The sequence below is a fragment of the Cordyceps fumosorosea genome, assembly GCF_001636725.1.
Source record: "Cordyceps fumosorosea ARSEF 2679 chromosome Unknown scaffold_1, whole genome shotgun sequence".
Lineage (NCBI taxonomy): Eukaryota > Fungi > Ascomycota > Sordariomycetes > Hypocreales > Cordycipitaceae > Cordyceps > Cordyceps fumosorosea.
In genome coordinates, this window is record NW_017387301.1 from 657,742 (window position 1) to 682,698 (window position 24,957).

The window sequence follows — 24,957 nt, forward strand, 5'->3', positions numbered from 1 at the left end:
GTCTGGTAACTAGTAATTACTGGTAGGCGTTTGATGATCAAATCGGATGGGGGGTGGGAGGGTGCAGATTTGATGGTCGGCTAGTGTATGACAGTTTTGGGGTCAGTTCATCAGCGATGCTTTCCGGGTGCACTATGCCTGACTATTTGCATAGTTGCGCCGACGGTTCAATAGTTGCAAGCGCCCGGCGCAGGTGTCTACAATGTGAGTTGTTGAGTCCATCGAGCCGTCTTTTTTTCGGTACAAACGATAAGATGCAATCTATATCATCTTCAAGTCCAGAGACGAAACACAGAAAACTGCAGGGAAAAGATGCAGCAGGCGTCTGGTGAAGTGAGGGAGGTGCGCCATGTTTGGGAGCAAGCCAGCAACTAACTACCCAGTAACTACGGATAGTTGCGATGCGCATCAAAAAAGCTAGAACAAGGCCAGAAACAAGCTTTTCACGCCTCAGGGACAGCGGTATGGCAATATCTGCCCTGCCATTGGAGGAACGGCTCGTGTGTCTCTCGGTCAGAGTCCATCCCGGGGGAGGCGTGGCGCTAGGATTGGGGATTCCAGAGTCGTCGCCCCCTTCCCTTCCTTTTACCTCTTCCCTCTCTCAGCCAAGTCCAGCCCCAAAGTTGCTAGCTTGGCTCGGCTTCGAATGATGCCGCCGGGACAGAAACAAGCCGCCTCGGTCATTTCCATGTCAAATAACGAAAACGAGATGTCTACTAACCAGCTCCTTCCTCCCGTTGTCTTATTATGTACAAGAACAAGCTTTTGGTGTTGCGTAATGAGGCGGTGAGCAGCTTTCTTAGATAACAAAGCAAGTTTGCTTTTTTTTTTCCTCCGTCTGTGACGTTGCGTCGTCAAACGCCAAGAGAGGCCTCTGGTCTGGGCGTTGACGCCGCAGTATGTACATGAGTGATGTTCAAGGCAAGCCATGGCGCGACTGAACCCCCGGGGGGGGGGTTTGCATTGGCATTGGCGGCGCGCTGATTGGAGATGGCGATCAGAGAAGGAATGTGCCGCCCGGGTTGTTTCTTATCCACACGCAGATGAAACAAAAAAAAACCCCCAATATCAGATCGAGATTACGTGTCGCCCCCCCCCCCTTCTCCATCTGCCAAGTAGCCGCGTACTTGGTTTGTTGAAGAAGGGAGCAGGGGAACTACGTACGCCATGAATCTACAATAAACTTTCTTGTGCTTGCTTGGCGGAGCGAGAAGCTGAGCTTCAGTGTCCATGATGGCGTGACGTAGAAAACTGCCTGCGGGATGCCCGGCCTTGTTGAGCCATCATAGTTGGTCTCAGGGTGGTGGACAAGGAGAGGCATTTCTTGGGTAGTATTGATGAGGTGGGAGGGCATTGCGTCGCTCAAGTATTTCACATGTTGCGAAGCTACCTTTCGACAGTGTTATCACATGGACGGACATATGAAGTCAGGTAATGGATGCACTTCCTTGTGTCCGAAGTCGCGACGTCACATTCCTACATGAATACAGTATGTACATGCCGCATGCAGATCGGCTGTCACCTCGCCGTAATAAAGATGGCGCTGCTGTATATGAAGTACCAATACCAACCGTTTTAACATTGCTCGCTGTAACAACAAAAAAGGTCCTAGACAAGATGCCGCGTGCAATCTAGCTCAGATGCACCCACAATCGTTCTCGATCAGCCTCGCTCCCGCCGGCCTCGAACCTGGTCACCACCGGATCCGCCGCGTTGTTGAGCCGCAGGATGACGTCGGCCCGTGACAGCAGCGCCCTCCGGTGACCGACCACTACCTTTGTGCAGCCCGCGAACTCGGCCGCGATGACCTGCGCGACGAGCGCCTCGGCCTCGGCGTCCATGCTCGATGTCGCCTCGTCCACCAGCAGCACTCGCGAGCCGGTCACACGCCGGTGCAGGACCGCGCGCGCCACCTGTAGCAGCTGCCGCTGGCCGCGCGACAGCCGTAGCCGGGAGACGGCGGCGTCGAGACCGCCAGCCTCCTCGACGGCCGCCCACAGGCCGACCAGCCGCAGGATGTCGGCGAGGCCGGCGTCGTCGGTGGCGGTAGTTGTGGCGACGGCGTGGGAGGAGGAGGAGGAGGAGGCGTGCAGGCGGAAGGGATCCATGTTGAGGCGGACGGAGCCGGTGATCTCGAGGCCGCCTTGCGTGATGGTGGTGATGCGCGAGCGGAGGAGCTCCCGGGGCACCGTCTTGACTTCGCGGTTGTCGATGTGGATGGTCCCCGAGTATTCGATTAGATGCAGAAGTGCAAGGAGAAGCGTTGATTTTCCGCTTGGGTGCTTTGGATCAGCTGAGTGCTTTGGGATGTATGCGGGACAGAAACCTACCTTCCGGTTCTACCAATGATGCCAATGGTCTGTCCGGGCTGCACCGTGACGGAGACGTTTCTAAACACCTTGTGCGGTTTCTCCGTATCCGGCCTGGAATATGCAATGTCAGCTACACAGGACAGCGCAGAGCAATTGTATTATCAGTCAGTGACTTACTTGTAGGCTACACCCACGCAGCTGAAATCCAGCTTGCCCGCAGGCGGCCAGTCGTCCGGCACCGGCGCGCAGTCTCGCTGGGCCTCCTTGGGAGTGTTCCTCATAAAGGCCCTGATGCGAGCAACGGCGCCAAAGGCCATCTCCATGTTGACGTAGTACCGCACAAAGATGGCGGCAATCTCGCTAAAGTAGAGGAGACTGAGAAGCGACAGGCCCATGGACGCGGGCGAGGCCGTGTTGTGGAACTTGAGCGCCAGGCCGACGATGGACACTGCGCACGCGGCCGTGCTGAGGTCCATGACGGACCGTAGCCACTGGTTGATAGATATCAGGAAGTAGAAGGGCTTTTGCGTGAGGTCGAGGATCTCGTGGAACTCGTGCGTCAAGGCGTCCTGCCAGCGAAACGCGCGGATGTGCTCGATCCCAGCCGTCGTCTCCACGAGGTGCCTGGTCAGCAGCTTGGACACGTCCAGCTCCATCTCGCGCAGCTGTCGGGACGTCCGCAGATAGAAGCGCTGGATGAGGTAGACGACGAGGAGGAAGACGGGGATGATGGGGGACGCGTAGCTGGCGCCCGAGGCGATGACGCCGACGTCAATCAGCACCGAGAGGCCGCACCAGACGACGGTGATGATGGTCGTCGGCAGCGTCTGCGTTGCCATGGAAGTGTCGACGCTGAACCTGTTGAGCAGGAAACTGGCATCTTCCTCGGAGAGAAACTCGAGCGTGGCGCGGCTGGTCGTGTCCGCCAGCGCCCAGTGCAGCGCGTTGACGGCCTTGGCGTTGACGAGGTGGTAGAAGCCGCCGATGGAGAAGACGTGCATGATGGGATTTACGACGCCGAAGATGGCGTATCCCGCGTAGTACTTGTCGTTGGTCGGGTCCGTCTCCATCCAAACGCGCCCAAAGATCTGCGGCATCCGCTCCGCGACGGCAGACAGCACCAGGAGAGTCGACCAGAACAAGATCTTCAGGGTGCCGGCTGGGCCGACGAAGTACGAGTAGAGGGAGAAGTCTCCAGCGCGTATATCATAGCCGTTCGCGTCGCGGGAATCGTCGTTTGGTTTGACAGCAGGAAGATCAACAGCCTGGTTGGTCGACGCCTTGGACATGGACTCCTCTTGAACAGCCATGCGCCTCATGATTGAATCTGGCGAGAGTTCACGTGTTCTCAGAGGAGCTCTCTCAACCTCTCCATTTGTGTCAATTCGGAATAGAAGATCCGCATCAACAAGGTGTGCCTTGTTGCTGGTCGTCATGATGACTGTCGTGCGACCGTCCTCGGTCAAGCCGCTCTCGCTAAAGAGCCTGATACGGACTGTTGACGCCGTCTCTCGGTCGAGTGAGCTGAAGGGATCATCCAGTAGAATAATGTCCGCTTCCAGATAGAGCGTTCTTGCCAGCGCAATACGCGACTTTTGCCCTCCGCTCAGATTACATCCATCAGTGCCCGCGACGGTCTGGTCACCATCCGGCATCCGCTCAAAGTCTTCATCCAAAGCACAGATATACACGACTCTAGCGTACTTTGCTGCGTCAAACGGCTTCTGGCCAATGATGTTGAGCCGGATCGTGATGTTTTGGATCCAGGGCACTTGGCTGCAGTAAGCAAGGGAATCACACGCAAGCTTGACCTCGCCGTGACTGAGCCGAGCCTCTCCCAGAACAATGCTCAGCATGGTCGTCTTGCCGCATCCAACCGGCCCGAATATCATGGCAACGGTGCCAAACGGAAACCCCGCGCACACTCCCCGCAAGATAGGGCCTGCAAAGTCCGAGGTGACGCAGACATACAGCATCTCTACCGCGAGGTGAGTGCCGGGTACGTGCCTCTTTTTTATACCCTTCTCGCTGCTGATGCTGCTGCTGGAGTTGGGGTCAAGGACGAATCCTCGCGGATCCTTCCTCTCGGGGATTGCCAGGAATTCTTGAATGCGGCACAGCGCGGCAAACCCGGTCGACCAGTAGGGTATGTATTCGAGGAAGAGGGCAAGCGGCTGTGCAACAAGCTGCACAAAGGCCAGCGTGGTGAAGAATCTCGAGGCCGTCATCGGCTCCGATGAGCGACTCCAAAAGAGAGCTCCCGCGACAACCAGCACAGGAGTCACCGAGGCGCCAAAGGCGGAGAGAGTCAGAGAGGCAGTGAAGTAGTCGCGGTCTTTCATCGAGGCCCGTGTTTCGGCCTCAAACCGCTCTTGAAGATCCATAGCAAACGCTGGAGAAAGGCCCATCATCTTGATATCCTTGGATTGGGCGAGCATGTTTGACGTTGTCTCAACGCGAGCCGCAATGTGCTCGTTCCATCTGCGACGGGTAGCGAGCATTTTCTTGGCGACGAACAAGATGAGAACAGTTGCGACTATTATTTTGTAAGCAGATAAACATGAATATTCTGAGCTGTTAGCATGTTCGTTTGAAGTACATACGAATGGTAGGAATGAGGGCGAATATGGTGGCAGCCCCTACAAATCTCGACAGCATCGCTATTCCAAGACCGATTTCGAGAATGTAGGCGGTGCTTTCATAACCAAGCTCCACCAGCTGATCAACACCTTTCAAGTCGGTATTGATCAATGTGACGGCCGCTTTCTTGTTTAGTTCAGTTGCATCGAGTCTCAACGATTTGTGGTAGATGGCCGAGGCCAGGACTGCTCGCACACAGATTCTGGCTTGGTTTTTCACGTAGACATACCAAGACCGCGAGACCTACGAGCGATTGTAATTAGTGCGTGTCGAATTACGAAATGGCCAAGTCAAAATGATACATACCGCCAGCCCAGTGTAGATGATTGCCGTTGCAATCAATAGGCCATGTTCAACGTCGACGGATGGATTTGTCGTCGAAACCTCGTTCACAATATCCTGGAGCAGAAAAGGCTGAGAAAAGGTAAATCCCGTCACCAGCAGACGGGGCAACAAGACATATAAGAATGGCCAAGGTATGGCCAAAAATAGAACAATTGCCAGGGCAAATCTCGAAGTTTTCCTCGTGCGCGACTCCCACTTGCTCTCAAACTCGCGATAGAGCATGTCCGATGCAAACTGGGAGGCGAGAGCGGGGAGCGAGCTGCTCGTGATTTTATGCCGGAAGCCGAAAAGCAGCAGGGGGTTTAGCCAGATGAGCAGCGACTTGTTCCAGAAGCCGGCCAGACCCTCGCCGCCCAGCGAGGCGCGGACATTGGAGGCATGAATGAGGGACCGCTTGGAGACCTCTTCCAGTCCCATCAAGACAAACTTGAGAACAGGAACGGCAATTTGAAGTCGTGCAATCTGCACAAGGCCCGGCCGACTGTGGTAGGTCAGGGTAGTCACAATGTCAGCGGGGAGGGTAATAGTCAGGAATAGACCAAGAAACGTGGAAGAGGCAAGGAAGTTGAGGTGTCCCGAAGTGGTGATGATGGTTATACATATCGCACTGAGCAAGGAGAAGACGGCTGCGATACGACCCAGCTTCAGGTCGAGGTGGTCGAGGTCGGACGAGCACCACAAGACCAGGTTTGCTACCTGCACGGCGACGAGGGCCGTGGCAGCCGCCAGCTTTCCGAGGAGAAGCCGGCCGGGACGGATGAGAACGGGGCCGCGAATTAGTCGGTGAATATAAAAGGGTGTTGCAAAGAGTATGAGGGCGGACGGCCCAATGTGGAATATTGTGTGTTCAAAGAGGAGGGTAAAGTCAAAATGGCCCAGCAAGCGGGGGCCAAATGATGTATCGTCCATGACTGAGAGTATGGCCGAGGATTCAATGCGGAAAGCAATCCGATGTCAGGAATTGATGGTGACGGTCCAGGTTGGCGCGGGCTATGCGCGCCACCTATTGGACTCGGGGCGCCTTGAGACACGAGGCAGATGCTTCGAAACAATGCAAGAACGTATTTATAATGTTGGAAGAAGATGCAAGAAGAAACACAAGCCAACGGGGAGAATCAGGCTGTGTTGGGCAGGAAAAGGTTGCACAGAGAAAGGGTACAATAGCGACCACAGAGAGAGGTGAAGGCGTTGGGCAACAAACAAGTTAGAAGGTCAAACCATGGCTAGGGCTTCGATTGCAAAGGCCGGGGGCTGAAGAAAAGGATAAGTCAGGGTGGAAATCAAACAAGATGAAAACAAACAAATATCAGCAGTCGGGGGAGGCCGACGCCGCCGGCGGGCGAGTGAAAGGATCAGTCAGATGCACAAAAGGCCCTGAAGGCCCACGGAGAAATCAAGGGAAGCCGTTACATCGACCAGGCGAATACCGCACGCAATAAGAGGACGAAAGAAGAAGACGGAAGCAAGATACGACAAATAAATTGAATCGACATTTTGGACGACGCAGCCCCCGAACCCCCATGGCTTCCCCAGCCCGTAACTAGCTGCCTAGTCTCATGCTTGCCGGGGACCCGGGGATCACTAACTATCGAAGCAGGCAAGATAAGATGGCGAATAGTTGGTTGGTTCAGCACGGGGTAGATGCTGGAATCCGGGCAAGGGAGGAAAGGAGACGGCTGACCACAGCGAGGACGGGGGGGGGGCGACGGGGGACGGGCCAAGAGAGGGGATCCCCGGGGCGCCACTGCTTGAATAGCTCCGCTAGACGACGGGAAGGATCGCGGCCCTTGTGCTGAAAGAGGCATGACGGGGCGCTGATAGGAGGCCGATTCTCCGTTCGTTCATTTTCATTCGTGAGGGTTTCAGGCCTGTAGAGCTGGATTTTGGTTGGTCTTTGACTGGGGTTGTGGAGATCCCCAGGCCGAGTCAGCTATAACATGGGCAGGTAAGAAGAGGGCAGGTAAGAAGAGGGCAGGTAAGAAGAGGGCAGGAGATAACTCGCTCTTTCTTAACCATTTCGGACGTCTACGACGCTCAATCTGCACCCAGCTAATAGTAACTAAAATAAATACCCAGCTTGGCAGCGCAGTTGCATTCCTTGCTCCCCGCAGTCACAGCCCGCACAGGTACTTTTGTCTCAATCTCCAATCTGTACGGAGCAACCACTGCGGCTTGCATCCTGCAGGTGAGCAAACTATCGGCCCATTGTCGTCGCCCACCTTCCCTCCCCGTCCAGTCGCGCATGTAAAGATGTGAAGAGACTTTTTTTTCCCCAGTTGGCTTCTCCCCCCTCCCTCCTCCCGGTTATTTTTTACCAACAAGGCTCCGAGGGAGGCTCAGCAGGACACCTGCAGGGTAGCATCGGGCAGCCCCGTTGGTGTAGCATTTTACTTCTCGTTGCCTCGAAAAGGCCACCGCCGAGGATGCAGGTTTTGAGTTTTCTCCATACGTGTTTTCCATTGGAGGGAGTGCGTCAAATATTACGCATTTCGGTATGCGCATTATGCAAAGAGCCAAGCTGGCTCGCCCGGCTGGCCGTGGACTTGGACGGTGCTGAAAGCGAAATGAAGAGCAAATGTATAAACTTGAATAGATCCAAGGCTGGATACACGACAAAGGTCTCGGAGAATGGGGATTGCGGGTTCATCATCGGCTGGCTGCAACGTTGTCGACATCTTGTCATCCTGCCGTGCCCGCTGCGTGCCGTCCTCGAGCCACCAGAAATACCACCCCATTCAAATCATCATCAGGACAAGAATTTCCCCGTATGGCCTTTTGCCTCTGCCCAGCTTTAATGCCCCAAAACCTCCGCGCTGTCCGCAGCCTCGACCTCCGGGGCGTAGGCCATCCTGTTGGCCGGGCCAGCCGTCGAGCCCATGCGACCGCGCAGCAAAAGGCTATACTCCTCAGCTTTTTTTTAAAGCAAATCCAAGTCAGCAATTCAGAAGCATGTCATGAGAGGGATCTGTTGCCCTCAAAGCGTAGTTGACTGACCAGACATCGGCATGGCCTGCACGACAACAGCCGCGACGACGAGAGCGAAGAGCTTCTTAGCGAAGAGCATTTTGATGATGACTTCGTTTATATCTTGCGTGTTCGTTTGTATAAGGCTGTTCGTGTAGCAAAAGCTCTTACGCAGCAGCTAGCTTCTTCTTCTGCTTCGTGAAAGAGGGAAGGGTTGGTTGTAATAAAGGTGTGTAGTATTCTTCAGGTGCATGTGCCACGCAGAAATGGGATGGGATGCAGGAGGAGGGGGAGGGGGAAGATAAAGGATCAAGCGAGATACAAATTCGTGTTACACAGAGTTGGCCGAACGAACGGATGCTGCCGCCCGCCTTAACCCCTCCCCCCCCCTCCCTCTCTTGTTACGCGGCGTCCGAACGGATGAAAAGCAAACTACGAATAACAGACAAGCGTCGATCCTCGCCAACGACAACCGGGCAAGACGATGACATTCGCTCCAATAAGATCCTTATTCACGGCCTCGGCCAACGTGATGCAAACAAACAACGGCATCTTGTTGACGTCCCCTCCCTCCGCCACCTCAGCCCACATTGTTTCTGGGCCTTCCTCAACACGAGTACAGTCTGCGTACTCCGAGCGAATGAACGAGCCACCATCACCAATATCACTGCATCACGCCCCATCAATGCGGTGGTCCTGTCACTGGCCCTATTACAGGTGGCAAGGTGGGTTGCAGCACGCACTGGACTGGTCAGCACTTGCATTTGCCACGTTCCTGATTCCTGCAGCCTCATTTCCTTCATTCCATGCCCTCTTGCCTCCCTAACCCGAGTCGCCCGGTTATACTGTAATCGTCACACTGTCGCACACTCCTGCATAATGATGGGAAAGGCAAATACGAATTGATCAAGGTTAAAATAGAATTCTTCAACCGTTCTATATCGCCACGTACGCCCCAACAGCTTGTCCCAACATACGTCTAAAACTCCCATCAAAACTCAAACCATGCAACTGTGGCTGTAAGTCTATTCAACCATGATGACGCTGGCTATAAAAAACAACACTACTCAACAACTTTTTTTTATAAAGCAGAAAAGAAACACTACATAAAACAAAACAACAATCTGAAGGAAAAAGATCATGACCAATCTAATCCAGCAATGTCTAAAAAGACGCTACGCTCTGCAGAGCCGCCTGGTCGCGCCACGCTCCGCCATGCAGTCAATCGGCCACCATGCCACCCCCCCGGGAGAACCCGTGCGATTCTAGGAGGCTAGACGAAGCGACAAAGCTGAACCCGCCAAAAACGTCGTCTTTGGCAAAGGCGCCGTCCTTGGTCGACGGTGGGATGGCCCAAGGCTGCGGCGGGACGGCAATGAGCGAGGGACTGAGCGGGAGGTCCGTAAACTCGGGCGCAAAGTTCTCAGCAAGCTCCGGATCCGTAATCATGGGCTGAATGGGCGGCTCGACGTCGCGGGCGGCCAGGCGCTTCCAGTCAATCTTGCGGAAGAACCTATGGCCTTTGAGCGCTTGCAGATCCTTGGGCATGTTCGAACCGAGACGTTTGTGCGGGTCCTTGCGCAGCAGGCGCGTGAGCAGGTCCTTGGCATCGGCGCTGAGAAAGTACGGCAGTGACAGCTTCTGCTTGACAATGTTGTCCTGGATCTTTGCGTGGTTCCCGCCGCGAAACGGCGGGTTGCCTGTCATGAGGTCATAGCCGAGCGCGCCAAAGGACCACCAGTCGACCGCCTTGCCATACTTCTTGCCCAGGATCACCTCAGGCGCCATGTACTCCACGGTGCCGAGGAACGAGTTGCAGCTGTCGCTTGACTCTTTGGCGCTGACCTTGGACAGGCCAAAGTCGGTGAGCAAGAGGTGGCCATCAGCGTCCAGCAGACAGTTCTCCGGCTTGAGGTCGCGGTAGACAACACCGAGGTTGGTGTGCAGGTGCGAGATAGCGAGCAGCATTTCGGCCATGTAAAAGGCGGCAACGTCCTCGGAGAACATTTTCTCAGTGCTGAGATGAGTGAAGAGCTCGCCGCCCTGACCGTACTCGAGAATCAGGTAGAGCTTCTCGTGGTCCTGGAAGGCGTAAAAGAGCTTTACCACGAAGGGGTGCCTATTGACAGACTCGAGAATCTGCCTTTCCGTCTTGGTCTGCTCAACGAGCTTCCGGTGGACGACCAGGGACGCCTTCTTGAGCTGCTTCTGGGCGTAGAGCTTGCCAGTAGAACGTTGCTTGACGAGAAGCACGGTACCGTAGGTTCCCTTGCCGAGGCATCGCAGGGGTTCAAACTCATCGGCTGTCATCTTGCGGCGGCGAGAGGACAGGTCGCCCTGGAGCGTCCCCATGCAGCCGGGGCGGTCGCGGACGCTCTCGCTGGCAAAGTCATGCTCAAGATTCACCTCGTACTCAGTAGACGTCGTCTCGTAGCCCTCACTACCTGTCTCGCTAGGGGCACCATCGCGGCTGTGAGAGCGGCTGTCCGGTGCGCGGCCCAGAATGAAGCCATTATCGGCTCCTCGGCGTCCGGGCCGCGTGACCGAGCTCGAGCGCGAAGCGGAATCGAGGCTGAAGGGATCCATCTGCATACGAAGCTTGGCGATGCCCGAGATGCTAGGCGAGGGCGTGGGACGCATGACGGGGCTGCAGTTGGCGCTGACGACATCATCGATGCGGGGACGGCCACGTCGGTTGGCCTTGGGAATTGTCGCACGTCCAGGGCCGGTTGCAGAGTCGGAATCCTCATCACAAGACGTGACTGGCGTGCCAGGGAATCCGCGCACGATGTTGCGTGCGGTCGGGGCGGGGGGTATCATGACGTCGGTGGTGGGAGGGGATTATATTATCCAAGTGAGAAAAAGCCAGATAAGCCAAAGTCGAGATGGTATTCGTTGCCCTCCCGCTGTAAATCAGGGTGGCAAGCGCGCAGGTGGTTCGCGATGGAGTCAATTCGATCCACGACGTCGCTCGGGGTCGGCGCGCTTGGTGGTGTCGTCCTGAAGCAGGGTGTGGGCGTTGAGCTGGCTGGCAATACGCATCTGGTACTTGAAAAAGGCAGGTCGGGGGTGCGTCGGTGTCGGTGTATGCATTTGAAGGCTGGTTTGAGCAGAGGGTTCTTTGGTTGTTGAAAAGGGCAAGTTCTGGTCACCAAGAGGTGTAGGGAGGGAAAGAGAAAGAGGCGAGGGAGGCTTTTCGGTACGTCGGACAAGAAGACAGTTTTTTTTTTTCTGGTGGTGCAAAAATTGTGGCGCCGAGCCCGTGGCACGAGCCAAAAAGGCGAAACCTGCTTTGTCGACAAAAGAAATGCATGTCAGCTTAGTGGCTCCTGGGCTGGCCTAGTTCGTAGCCAGACATGATTCGCTTTCTTAATGGCTTGTTATTAATGGCTTGAATTTTATTTACAGGACAACAACCTAACAGGTACTGGTCATCTAACTTTAGCGAGCTAACTAGTGCTGGAGACAGACGAGCCTGTTAATGCGGGGAGTTGCAGAGACCGCGCTGCACTGTGGGAATGATCGCGGATCGCTGTCGGCGCTAAAAATATAAAAATACCTCTAGACCTGGTTCCTGAGCCACGCCCACAGCCACACCCACAATCACAATCACAATGTTACAATTGTGAGACATTGCCGTTTCTTCAATTGAGTGCGACATTGGAATTCGCCTATTAGATTTGATAGCGAATATAAATGAAATTACGTGAACTAAATAAAGTAAATGGATGCTCAATAACTCGTACGGGGTACTCCGTGGAAGACAAGTAAATAATAGCTGGCCATCTCTATGACATCCCGCAGCCGCACGTGGCGTAACATCACATATACCCCTCGCAATTTGACGACCACAATCACTACCATCATCCAGCAACCAACGGGCATCATCTCCATCATCAGAAATATGTTCATCCGCCGAAAAACACTCGACACCTGAAAGCGTTCTCTAGACCATACACGCACTTCAATCGTCCCAGGATCCTCCCGCATCGTCTTCCTAGCAGCAACCACACTCTGCCAGCACAAGACCCTCCAAAAGCCCTTTACCATTCTACCAATTTTTTCCCCTCAGATCTTTACATGGATTATAAATAGTTATTTTTCAGGAAGCTGAAAGGACTGATCACCATCACACGCCACGAATTAGACAACATCAGCGGCAATTTGGACTAGCCAATAGTCAGTCCATAACCAGTCGCAGCCCCGTTCACACTATGTGCAAACAAATGGCAAACACACCATCTCGCCTATCTTGGCGGGCTCAGGTGCAACTGCACGATGGAATTGGCGCAAACAAAAATTTTCCCTTTGCTACTCCGCGGCCTCGCAATGTGACCAACAATGGATAGTTCCATCACCAGTCTCAGTACCCATCACACTATCCAATGGCAAACACACCACCTCGCTGAACTAGGTGGGCTCCGGGACGACGGCATTGGCTCGACTAAACTATCCCTTTGTTTCTCGGCAGCCTCACAATGTGACCGAGGTGAAGCCTTTAACCGCCTGGAGAAGATAGTTGCGGCCGGGGAGGTTAGTCCACGCCCGGAGAGGATCGTACACGCCCGCAGAAGGCACTTTCGAGTGTATAAATATATATCTTGACTCTGCTAAGATAATGTTTCAGGTTCCCGTAAGTCTATAATAGCCCCGCGTTGCTGCAAGTTCCCGATATGCCCATCTCTCTTCCTTATCGCTTGGCGCAGCTGGCGCTCTGTGCGTCTGCCTGCTTTGCCATCCCAACTCCGGGGGGGCATTTACCCTCTCTTCAGCCCAACTGCAATGATATTGACATCAACCTCAGGGCCAGTGCTCCCAACAAGATCTTCACCTTTAATCTGACCAAGTACGGCACACCGGAGGCGACTACTGAACTGCTCGTGTCCCTCGGGACCGCTCCTACAAACGTCGTCAATGGCAACTATCGGGTCGCGGGGCGGTTCTGCTCTCCTCTGCGCGACGTCCCCGAGCGTCGACAGACCCTTCAAATACTGGTCCACGGTTTGACTTACACAAAGGAGTACTGGAATGGCCCGTCCACCCAAGCTTCCGGTCCTCCTGCCACCAACCAGTCATGGATCTACTACGCTGCAGAGCAGGGCTACTCCGTCCTCGCTGTCGACAGACTGTGCAACGGACGGTCAGCTCATTCAAATGGCAACGAAGAGTGCCAGCGGCCTCTTGAAGCCGCCATCCTCGACAAAGTTGTACAAACTGCCCGCAACGGTACCTTGCCTGGGCTTCGCACCAAATTCAACAAAATCATCTACGTCGGTCATTCCTATGGCTCTGAGATCGGAAGCTACATCGCTCGGACTAATCCGTCTGTCATTGATCAGTTGCATCTGACGGGCTACTCCGAAAACATTCTCATCACTTCGCCTGCCGTCATTCTTCGCCCAGACCTGAGACTCGCTTCAAAGACTTCCCCGTCGCGGTTTTCCAACCTCGACCCCGGCTATACCATGGAAACGGCCAGAAACGTGTCCGAGAAACTCTATTACAGCAAGGCGGCCGTGGATCCAGCCGTACTGAACTATACGTGGGCGACTCGAGGGACGGTGGCCATTGGCGAGCTGCTGACTGCCGGTGGAGGTCCGGCTCCCCAGTACAATGGTGATGTTTTCGTCATCAACGGTGACGAGGACGCTCTATTCTGCCCCGTGGATGCTGCATCGGCCGTTGCGATAAAGCCAGGCGCATGTACCGCTACAAATGCTACCGAAGACGTCGCTCACGACTTTCCTGGGGCGCGACGCTTTGGATACTTCAACGTACCCGGCACCGGCCACTCGATTGGTCTACACAAGACAACATCTCTTGCAATAGTCGCATCACATCAATTCATGGCGGAAACGGGATTCTGAGGAACTTTTTACAGCGTTATCACAAATAGGAAGTATTGGGGGTGGTGTTAGATAACTACAAGGTGTAGAGGTGCCAGTCCAATTCAGTAAATGATTGTAATACTATTCAAACTATTCTTTTAATTCAACTTCCAAATATTTGCATATTTACTTGCTGTAGTCTTTGTTTTGTACTTGGTAGAGCACCTTGTTGGTATGACTTGGTGCTCAGTCGTGTTGTTAGTATCACCTTCGAAGTAGACACATACAATACAGCTGCACCTCCCGGGTGTGTCAGACCCCAAATAGGAGGTGCTCTATATTGATCTGTAAAAGTAGCAAAATAAATTAAATTTTGGTTGAATACCCAGTGGTAAGTCTCATTTGCGGTCGCAGAGCATTGCTGGTAGCCTTACTGCAAACAAAGATCGCACTCCACCAGGTGTCTCGCGCTGTTGTCGCGACTGGTGGAGCAGCAAGCTTCTTTTTTTCAACCGCTTCCTTCCAGCAACACTTGGCGTCGCTGCCTCATTGTGACACATATCCATACGGCACGATCTACGGGGATTCCCTGCCATCAATTTTCAAGATAACAAGGCTTATACGGCACCGCTAGACTTGCGACACCGGACAGAGCGGCCGCCGCCAAGATGATGCACCCGTCGAGGCAAGCCCGCGTCGATGACGAGCCCATGTCAGGTATTGCGCTCGAAGATCTCCCCGAAGATCACGACTACCATATCCCCACGAACATCGCCGGCGCGTCGTCCGAAAAAGCATCCGCCATCCTTGACCAGCTTAATCGCAAACGACTCGCAGCTACCATCGCTGTCCCCACCGACGATGGACGTGTACGAGCAAAGCTCCGCGAGATGGGCGAACCCATCACCCTTTTCGGAGAGGGTCCTGGCGACCGACGAGACAGACTGCGCGAGCTTATGACGATTCAAGTCGAGCAGGCAGGCGGCGAGGCGGCCGACGTCACCATGGAGGACGCCGAAGAGGACGAGGACGAGGCGGAGGAAGAATTCTACTCTCGCGGCGGTCCGGCGCTTCTTGAGGCGCGCATCAACATTGCCAAGTACTCTCTGCCGAGGGCCAAGCAACGGACAGCCTTTCAGCGGCTTGAGTGCAAGATTCCTCTGCGTTCGCAGGTAAAGTTCCGCAAGCACATGAAGGAGCGACTTGCCGCGTTTGAGCTGCAAGGCAGCCAGATTGTCGGTGAGCGCAACATTAGCATGACGAGAATGTCGCCCAACAGCGAGCTTGTCGCCGTCGGGAATTGGGGCGGACAGGTCAAGCTCCTCGGGGTGCCAAATCTCGATGAAAAAATGACATATCGTGGACATACAAACAAGATTAGCGGCATCTCCTGGTTCCCCGGCGCTACGTTGCCCGAGTCCGGTGTGTCTTCTGATGCGGTCAACTTTGCATCGGGCGGCGCAGAGGGCCTGATCAACCTCTGGTCCCTGAACCAAGACACGCCGCTCGCCACCCTGCAAGGGCACTCGCAACGTGTATGTCGCGTGGAGTTCCACCCATCGGGGCGATACCTTGCGTCAGCTTCGGAAGATACGTCTTGGCGACTCTGGGATGTCGAAACAAGCAAGGAGCTTCTGCTACAGGAAGGCCACTCAAGAGGCGTCTACGCCGTCAGCTTCAACAATGACGGGTCTTTAATAGCCAGCGCTGGGCTGGACAGTATCGGAAGAATATGGGATGTGCGATCAGGCAGGACCGTTATGATCCTCGACGGCCACCAAGACGGCCATATCAAGCCCATTTACGCGCTGGATTGGAGCGCAGACGGACACAGAGTGCTGACTGGATCGGCCGATGGCTGGATCAAGTGCTGGGACATCCGCAAAGTGCAGAGAACAGGGGGGTTTGGCGCCCACAGCAGCGCCATCTCGGACGTGCGCTGGTTCAAGGGCCTGGACGACCCGTTAGATGGCATGCCCCTGCCGTTGGACGACAAGGGCGTGCAGACACCGAAAAAGACGGGCACATTCGTGGTATCGGCTGGCTTTGACCACAATGTCAAAGTCTTCTCCGCGGACGACTGGAGCATAATACAGACTCTCAGCGGCCATACAGGCCCAGTCACCTCGGCCGACTACAGCAGAGACGGCAGATGGATTGTAAGTGGTGGACACGACCGCACTGTCAAGCTGTGGGGACGGAATGATGGTGAGGCTGCATAGACGGGCATCATGCCAATGCCGCCTGGCCGTAGGTTCAAATAAATAAATTTTAGAAAAATAATACAAAGATACCCGAAATCGGACACGACCAACCTTGGAATTAATTGCTTTTTGCCTTTCAAAACTCGAGGCTTTTTCCGTGCAGAGGTTGTCGTTGTTTGTTACACAGTTGGCAAGTCACCTGATTGGCTGGCGGAAGCACCAAGCCAGCCCGACTTCGCGCAGATGCATTGGGGCGTCATGGACCCCTGCGGAAAGCCTTGATTGAACCTCCATCAGCGCAATTCGCACACCATCACCCTCCGCCAACATTTTTTACTTGGTCGAGTCGGTTTCCCCCATGCGGCAGACGGATCAACCTTTTCCCCTTTGCACCCAGTCGACGTGAGAACCGCAACGCGCCATACACACGACGAGCCAACTCCTCTTCGCTCTTCCCTCCCCGGCTCCAAACCCGCCGGAATGGCTAGCATCGATCGATACCGGCCCCCTCGCGAGGGCTACCAGCCGCCCGCAGTGACGAACGCCGCTCGACAAGAACAGGCGCCCGCGCCCCCTGGGCAACCGCGATCGCCGCCGCCGCCGCCGCCGCCAGGGCCGGCACACGCCCGCCGCGGCGTCGGCGCCGTCAGGGTCTCAAACGCCGCTGCCGGGCGCGAACCAGTGGTCCTTCTCGCCGGACGAGGTGCTGAGCACGCCGTCGGTGTTGGACGGCCTGTCGCCCGAGGAGGAGCGCCTGCGCCGTGCCAAGGGCGTCAACTTTGTGTACCAGGCGGGCGTCATGCTCGACCTGCCGCAGATCACGCTCTGGGTGGCGGGCGTCTTCTTCCATCGCTTTTACATGCGGTGCAGCATGGTGCAGGAAAAGGGCGGGATACATCATTATGTAAGTTCAGGAGGACAGGTTGGGGAGAGAAAAAAACAAGAGTGAGACTGACCCGGACATACTCCCGCAGAACATTGCCGCGACGGCACTATTCCTCGCCAACAAGGTCGAGGAAAACTGCCGCAAGACAAAGGACATTATCATTGCCGTTGCCAAGGTCGCGCAGAAGAACGCCAAGCTCATCATCGACGAGCAGAGCAAGGAGTACTGGCGCTGGCGCGACAGCATCCTGACGTACGAGGAGGTGATGCTCGAGCAGCTGACCTTTGACGTCATGGTCGACAACCCCTACCGCAACCTCTTCGAGCTGCTCGGCAAGCTCGACATCGTGCACAACAAGCACCTGCGGCAGGCCGCGTGGGCCTTTTGCAATGACGCCTGCCTGACGGCGCTGCCGCTGCTCGTTGACGCGCGCGACGTCGCCGTCGGCGCCATCTTCTTCGCCAGCGCGCACACGAACCAGCAGATCGACGACGTCCGCGGGGAGCCCTGGTGGCGGTACCTGCGCGGCGACGAGGCCCGTTGCGCGACCGCGGTCGAGGTCATGCGCCAGTTCTACACAGAGAACCCGCTGCGCAAGCAAAACCCGAGCTTACCGTCGCCGGCGTTCCACCTGGAGCACACGCGTCGTAAGGGGGACGCGGCCAGTGGCGGCGCGGGGTCGGGGACGGACCCGCTGCTGTCGCCGAATAACGCGAGCACACCGTGGGACAGGGAGAGTCACAGCCCGGCGGCGCGGACCAACGGGGACGGTAGCAGTGGCGGCGCGGACAGGAGGTTGGCGGACCCTCCGCGCTCGCAGCCTGATGGGGACACGCCTAGGTCGACGACGGTGAAGAGGAAGGAGGCGGACGCCGAGGCGCTGGGCGACGGGGGGCGGTCCGAGAAACGACCCCGGATGTCCGAGGATGAGGGCGAGGTGGAAGAGTGAAGAAGAGGTGTGGTGGTCATGAGATTTTGAGGTTTCAAGGGGGCTTACAGACATCATTTCATTTTTGAGATATTATTTCTTTTCACGGATATGCATAGCGGCGTTGGGTATACCTGGGTTTGACTTTTCACTGCTACAGTGCCCTCATGGCGGGCCGGCCATTTCTTGTTCCTTCAACCTCTTTTCCTGAAGGGGATGGCAATGTTGGAACAAGGCTGATGTATTGTTTATGAAAGCAGTCTTTTTTGGAGAATCAGGGAATATGAGAACAGGAGATTAAAAGAAAGAAACAGCAAGCAATTGATTTGTATTATGCGTCCTGGTTCAATGTGGCTCTTTGGTGCGGTGCAGAAGTGTGCGTCTGCTTTTGTCCATGTCGCTTGCCAAGAGTCTGTTCATCACATAGGTCAACCACCGACTTCCGACCCTTCTATGCTCGGGAACGATGGCAACGAAGGAGGTATTGAAGTGCGAGGGAAGAGAAGACTCAAACGGCTTCGATATCTACTACCAGGGGCCGTTCATGGAAGATGTTCGCCTTGGCAAGTCAAAGCAAGAGATGTGACTCCGCCCAGACATACTCTGCACGGATGCCCAATCAATCCTGAACTCTTCTCTTTTTTTACAGTTTATCTTCTATTTTCATGTCTACATGTTTTCTACTGGCTCTCAACTACCCCCACATCTCGTCCGCACCAGTCCTCGACGTGCCGCTTGAACGCCTGCAGGTAGTTGTAGAACGTCGTCGTCGAGCACCACGCCACGTGCGGCGTCACCACCAGGTTCAGCACGTCCGCCTCCGCCGCGTCCACCCTGAGCAGCGGGCTGTCGCCCTCCCGCCAGGACGCGCCCGCGAGACGTTGAGCAGCAGCGCGTGCCGCGGCATCGCCTGCAGTTCGGGCGCCGATATGAGGCCGAGCGTGTCCGGGCCGCGCGGCACGCAGAGGACGAGCACGGTGCTCCGGGCGAGGACCTGGGAGAAGGGCGCCCTGTCGGGGCTTGCTGGCGCGGAGCCTTTGCGCGCGGCGACGAGTACGTTCATCCCGAGGGCGCGACACAATTCCGCGACACGACGGCCTATCACGTAGAATTCGGTTAGCCACAGACATGTCTATTCTTCATTCTCGGGTATTTTGGGACTTACCAATCGCACCATAGCCCACGATACCGACCGTCTCGTCCCTGCACGTCATTGGGGGGCGTCCCTCAGGGTCGTTAAGCGCGAAAGTCAAGGAGTACTTTTTCGGCCACTCATCGGTCCTCAACATGGTGTTGTGCGCCCGGATGAGGTGGCGACGCCCTGCAAAGTACATGGCCAATACGTGGTTGGCCACGGTTTCCGTGTTGGCATTGGGGCAGTTGACGACCTTGATGCCTCGCGCCGCCGCCCTGTCCGTGTCGATGCAGTCGGTGCCGGCGGCGATGGCCACGATCAGCTGGAGGTTGGGGGTGTTGTTCACATCCAAGGCGGTGCCTTGTATCGGCGTGATCGTTGTGGCGACGATCGTCGCGTCTCGTACGGCATTTTGGATGTCCTCAGCAGAGGTCAATTGTGTGGTGTGGCTGATGAGCTCGTAGGTGTGTGGCCCAGGTAGCTGGAGCAGGTTGGGTGGGATGAGAACATTCCAGGCGTCCAAGGCCACGATTTTATGATGCATTATAATAGTATATCTTTGCTTAAACAACAAATTCGTTATCTTTCGTAAACTGAGCACATAATGAAGATGTTGATGAGGCACTCGTTTTATGGTTCTGGCTTGTCAATGATATCCACTGTTGTCATCGATCAAAGGGCGCGCCATGAAATGAATGCGGTGCAACTTCAAGTGGAGGCTACATGTCAATCAAGAAAGCCAATTTTGTCTACCAATGTTGGTCAACTCCTGGAAGAATAAAGTTGGGTGAGGAGGATGAATACCACTTATAGGTCTGGTAAATTGCATCCCCTTTTCCAGGGCCACGTCGAGTGTCCTGCTATCATCTCGAGGATTATCCGGGCGCTAACATTGGAACGACCACTGAGAGTGAGCCTTTTCATGAATGATACAAGCTTTGGAGTGCCGACTTTTGCTCCGCTGGGTGATCAAATTGGTCACGTTTTATCGTTGCTTGTGCTCCAATTCTTGTCGAGACAGGCTTACTGACGCGGGCGCAGTTTCCGTTCCATTTGGAGATGGCTTCGCACACCAGACTGTTCCCACCAACGCCACGACCAAAGACGATTATTTTTCTCTGTTACTTGGGTCAAACTACTCACTGCTACTACCAACTATTTCTTCCGGGCAAAAAAAGAAAGGGAAGAGGCTCGGCCCTATTGTGCTGCGAGCTACATAGGTAGGAGGTAGGTAGTACGTTTCACTGAGAAAATTCAGCTACCCTGTATACATCATCTGAACTGGCGATGCAAGCTGTATCGAGGGAAAGGGAAAGGGGAAATGGTAGCAGGTCACCATGGGTATCTCGCATCACGCTCCTCCGAGCTACTGAGGCGTAGGGGTCGTGTTTTCGCGATGTTATTGCGGTCAAAAGGGTCGTGTTCGCAAAAGTAGAGGATGAAATGCAAACACACAGAGAGTGGCGGCTAGCAAACTACGCCGCGGACACCAGACCACCTTATTTTTTATTTTCACAGCTCAATGTAGCCCTCATCATTTCATAACCAGTCCTTGTGCACATATTAAGTATTTATGCATTGCACAGAGCTGAGGTTGCGATGGTGAATAACAGCATACAGATATGCATGTGAGATGGAGTTGGTGACTGCACAATTTTTTTGAACCGACAAGAACCGAATTGGCGGTCAGCCAGCCTAACACACAGCGGATTGGGCCGAAGCACCGAGATTAAATCATCCACAATTGACTAATTGACCCAATGAACAATTCGCATTTGTCTTGCCATCTCCGTTTGCACGCTCCAACCCTGCCAGCCGCGACCAGGCAACCCTGCGGCTGGCACTGCTGCCTTCTCCGGGTGGAGCTCGTGTCACGCCAGATTCTGCCGCGTCGAACTCACCGCCCGCTGCACAAGTTCTATAAATTTGCGTCTCGCCGCCCATCTTTTTGAATTTTTTCTTTCTTTCTTCTTTAGCTCTCTTTGCCTATTGGCTTAGATCAAGTGTAGTATCTGTTCTTTTCAGTTTAATCTCTGAAACGTCTCTACTGAGACATTTATTGATTATTCCTATTTTTGGCCTTCGGATGGTTTCCTCTGTGCTTGCACATGATTCCGTCCACAGTGTTCCTGGTATTACACTGCCTCCAGGTAACGCGAACCTTCTTTCTTTTCATTGCTTGCGTTTGGCTTGCCAACGCGGTGAAGAAGAGATGTTTCTTTTCATCTTATGTTATCAGGACTTGGTCATGTTGCTGGAAACTGGTCGCTGACTGGGTGTCGCGTATGCTGAAAAAATTGTGATGGCTCGCGTTGCAGCAGAGCTGCCGCCATAGCGTTGGACTGGGTTCCCGTAGCTGCGTAAAGACGACTGGAATGAACAATCGTCTCTTGCTTCTCTTTTCTTTTATTCTTTGCCTTCGCAAAAGTGATCAACTGCTCGCCGCCAATCAAGCTGCCTCTGCGTGGACCTGAGCTGTGTTGCATCCGTTCCCCTCCTCTGGCCATAATATTTTGGTGCCCCTCCACCAAAACAGCCCAAGAGACAAGCTCCCCCCACAGTCGCAGAGAAACGCATCCTCATTGCAGCACCAGCGCGACGACAGAAAACCCTGCCCGCGGCATCGGCCCCTGACACGAATCGGAGCTCGGCACAAGCACGATGGCCTCTCTAGGGAGCTACCTCAACAGTAAGTTTCCCCGCTGCTGCTGCTGCTGTCGCTGGGATGCACTGCGACGGTAACTTGAGCCCGTTCGAGCTAACTTTGCGACCTTAGAAAAGGTCCTCATCGTGACGGCCGACTCGCGGATCCTGGTAGGCACGCTGACGGCCTGCGACCACTCTACAAATATAGTACGTCGACCCCGACAGACCCGTTGGCCGCGCTGGAAAGCTTCGAGACTGTGGAAGCCCGAGTCCGGTGGGCAGGCAAACGGAAAGTTGCTGACCTTTGTCCTCGTTCTAGGTACTCAGTAATGCTGTCGAGCGAATCATCCGGACGCCAGACGACCCTGAACCTTCGGCGATCGACCCTCTCGGCGTCTACATCGTGCGCGGCGACAACGTGTGCTCAATAGGGCTGGTCGACGAGCAGCTGGACGATAGCATCAACTGGACAGAGGTCAAGGGCTCGGTTATAGGCGGTATCAAGCATGTCTAGCGCAGCTATGAACAGTTGGAGTCGCAGAGCATCATGGTGGCATGCCGTCTAGGTGGGAGCCAGCTGCTCAGTCAAGGCTTCCTCTGAGCAACGCAAACCGCTGGTGGCCGCGAGGGTTGGGCAGCATTTGCATTTCTCCTGTGGGCACTCTTATTTTTTGTCACGATCTGTATTGGATTTAGTCTCTTGCGCGTTAAAGGGAATACGGCGTTTTGCTATTTAACTATTTGGAAACAACTTGGAAGCTGTGGCACAGGCAGCCGCAAGTGCTAACGCAAACAAACAAACACCATTACTTCACATCTTAGGGAGGCGAAAGCTCGAAGCGTCTTTCAATCTAAATAAAATATAAATATCCTAGAATCTCAATTCTTCTCTACCATTCTATTTATTTACAAGATATTACGCTACCAGCCCAAAGACGCGCTGCAGCAGCACCTCCTTGAAGATTTCCTCGCCCGGCGTCCCCACGACGCGGTAGATGCGGTTGCCCCTCAGGACGCTCAGCCAGCCGAGTTCATCGCCGTCGACGGCGTCCAGCCTCAGCACCTCGGGGTCGTTGCACGGATCCGCCGACGCCCGGAACGCCGCCTGCGCAGGCCGCAGTTTGCCGCGATGGTCGACGATGTGCATGCCGCGCGACCACTGGCCCGCCGTCTCGATGCGGATATCCTCGGCCTCGGTCAGCTTCCACCGCGGGTCCTCCGCGCTCGCGCCGAGCACGTACCACACCGTCATCGGGTCGTGCAGCGACAGGCCGGCCGTGGTGTCCGACCCGAGGATGCTCGCGATCTTGTCGAACGCGCCGCCGACAAAGTGCCGCACCCACGTGCCCAGCGGGCTGCCCGACTCCACGACTGGCGCCATCGTCTCCGCAAAGTACGTGCTCGTCAGCTCGTGCTGATCGGTGATGTCGAGCGGGCAGAGCACGACGCGAAGCGGCCGCGGAAGGTTTGCGGGATAGGGTGGCAGCGTGGTGCGCGGCGTGGTCGGCGGCAGCGTGGCCGAGGGAGTGAAGGAGCTGAGGGCGAAGAGGCGCGCCGTGGCGACGGCGTCGGCATATGTGTTGAACTCGGCCACGGGCGTGATGTTGCCCTGCACGCGCACGGCGCCGCCCATAACGACGACCTCGCGCGCGCGAAGGAAGGCCTCCGGGTCCTCAGACGCGGCGAGCGCCGCGTTAGTCGTGGGACCGACGGTCAAGATGGTGATGCTGTCGACGGGGTTCTCGCGGAGCAGCCGCAGCATCTCCTTGTGCGCGGGCTCCCGCGAGGGCGTGAAGAGGGGCGAGATCTTGTCTAGGTCTGTCACGGAGGAGCCCTGCTCACGGAAGATGTGCAGCCACTTCTCGGGAGGGCTAAAGTCTGGGAAGGTGGAGTGGACGTTGTGGAGGCCATCCAGACCGTCTTTGGAGAGAGGGTTGTTAGTTGATGGCGTTTGGGTCACATTGGCTAGGAGAGGCGACGTACGGAAGTGGTCATACTTGAGATCCGTTTCTTCCAGAGGATGCTCGGCGCCAAGAGCGACCAGAGGCTTGCATGCCTTGAGGGACTCGAAGCCTTCAGGACGGCCGTTGGCTTTGCGCCAGGCCATCTCCTTCTCAATGACCTGCATCATGCCGACGACGTTGCGTCCGCAGCTGTGGTGCCTTGTCAGCAACAGTATGTAGACGTGTGGAGCTGGGATAAGGCACTCACCATTCGAGAGGGACGTTTCCATATGTTACGGAGATCATGATAACCTCAAGCTCCTCCTTACTGGCGCTGAGAGCCAACAGCATGGCCAGAATATCGTCCACGCCTAGTCATGATTAGCTGCGGGAATGGACCGGTGACGCGGAGGCAGTACCTACCGGGATCAGTGTCGATAATGATCTTTCTGGGAGCCATGGTGTATGTTTAGTGCAAAGGCAACTGTATCAAGAGAAGCAAAAATGAGAGAAAGCAAGTTGGAATAAAATATTCAAGAGGGAAGAGACTGTGCAGTGCCAAGTTAGCGGGTATTGGAAAGGCTTGTGGAGAGACCCCGCAGCCTCGTCCTACTCGGTGCAAGAGTACGCCGAAGGGAATCTTTCGCTTGTTAGGTAGGCCCCTGGGATCTTACGGTAAGTCTTGATCGGGGAGATTTTGAGTTCGGTTATCTTGGCCCAAATTTTGGGTTGTGAGAGTTTAACTCAGGCACGAGTCCGAGACGCCTTCTTGGTACGGCTGTATGGTGGGGTTGCGGCGCGGGCGTCTCCGGCCGCGGAGGGGCTGCTTTTTGAGTATCTCGACGAGAGTAGAGTTTGGCAGAATAAATGTGATCAAATCTTGGGTCTCCTAGAAGTGAATTTGCAAATACAGCTAGCGGAACTGGGGTATGTTCTTGGGCACGCCTGCAAGAATGTCCCTTCGCCAGATGGTGAGGATCAAGGCCAGCTTACTGCGCGCTGTATCGTGTGGCATATCGGGTTGTATCTCCGCAACACAGCCGCTTGGGGGGATATGCACGGTGCATAGATAGCTTTTGATACATCTTTGATTTGTGCGGTGTAGATCGAGACTCAGCGAACTAGA

At 55.1% G+C, this 24,957-nt stretch overlaps 7 protein-coding genes across 7 annotated transcripts; 3 read left to right on the forward strand and 4 right to left on the reverse strand.

Moving 5' to 3' along the window:
- Nucleotides 1-1,631: 1,631 nt before the first annotated feature.
- On the reverse strand, nt 1,632-6,206 carry ISF_00208 (ABC transporter, transmembrane domain, type 1; the record flags this gene model as incomplete). The annotated part of the gene is made up of 5 exons (XM_018843815.1): nt 1,632-2,274; nt 2,331-2,423; nt 2,490-4,848; nt 4,916-5,195; nt 5,259-6,206. The coding sequence occupies 5 exons, from the start codon at nt 6,204-6,206 to the stop codon at nt 1,632-1,634; spliced, it is 4,323 nt and encodes a 1,440-aa protein (XP_018708265.1).
- A 3,276-nt stretch (nt 6,207-9,482) lies between these two features.
- Nucleotides 9,483-11,081, reverse strand: ISF_00209 (serine/threonine-protein kinase psk1; the record flags this gene model as incomplete). Its single annotated transcript, XM_018843816.1, has 1 exon — nt 9,483-11,081. One exon carries the CDS (start codon nt 11,079-11,081, stop codon nt 9,483-9,485), a length of 1,599 nt encoding a protein of 532 aa, XP_018708266.1.
- A 1,853-nt stretch (nt 11,082-12,934) lies between these two features.
- Nucleotides 12,935-14,128, forward strand: ISF_00210 (hypothetical protein; the record flags this gene model as incomplete). Its single annotated transcript, XM_018843817.1, has 1 exon — nt 12,935-14,128. One exon carries the CDS (start codon nt 12,935-12,937, stop codon nt 14,126-14,128), a length of 1,194 nt encoding a protein of 397 aa, XP_018708267.1.
- Nucleotides 14,129-14,757: 629 nt separating this feature from the next.
- On the forward strand, nt 14,758-18,128 carry ISF_00211 (WD40 repeat-like-containing domain protein; the record flags this gene model as incomplete). The annotated part of the gene is made up of 3 exons (XM_018843818.1): nt 14,758-16,248; nt 16,850-17,197; nt 17,268-18,128. 3 exons carry the CDS (start codon nt 14,758-14,760, stop codon nt 18,126-18,128), a joined length of 2,700 nt encoding a protein of 899 aa, XP_018708268.1.
- Nucleotides 18,129-18,787: 659 nt separating this feature from the next.
- On the reverse strand, nt 18,788-19,786 carry ISF_00212 (glycerate dehydrogenase; the record flags this gene model as incomplete). Its single annotated transcript, XM_018843819.1, has 3 exons — nt 18,788-18,961; nt 18,988-19,205; nt 19,273-19,786. 3 exons carry the CDS (start codon nt 19,784-19,786, stop codon nt 18,788-18,790), a joined length of 906 nt encoding a protein of 301 aa, XP_018708269.1.
- Nucleotides 19,787-21,903: 2,117 nt separating this feature from the next.
- ISF_00213 (ribonucleoprotein (LSM)-related domain protein) lies at nt 21,904-22,402 on the forward strand (the record flags this gene model as incomplete). The annotated part of the gene is made up of 3 exons (XM_018843820.1): nt 21,904-21,931; nt 22,019-22,095; nt 22,208-22,402. 3 exons carry the CDS (start codon nt 21,904-21,906, stop codon nt 22,400-22,402), a joined length of 300 nt encoding a protein of 99 aa, XP_018708270.1.
- A 402-nt stretch (nt 22,403-22,804) lies between these two features.
- On the reverse strand, nt 22,805-24,291 carry ISF_00214 (Inosine/uridine-preferring nucleoside hydrolase domain protein; the record flags this gene model as incomplete). The annotated part of the gene is made up of 4 exons (XM_018843821.1): nt 22,805-23,808; nt 23,872-24,041; nt 24,100-24,202; nt 24,255-24,291. 4 exons carry the CDS (start codon nt 24,289-24,291, stop codon nt 22,805-22,807), a joined length of 1,314 nt encoding a protein of 437 aa, XP_018708271.1.
- Between the last annotated feature and the right edge of the window lie 666 nt (nt 24,292-24,957).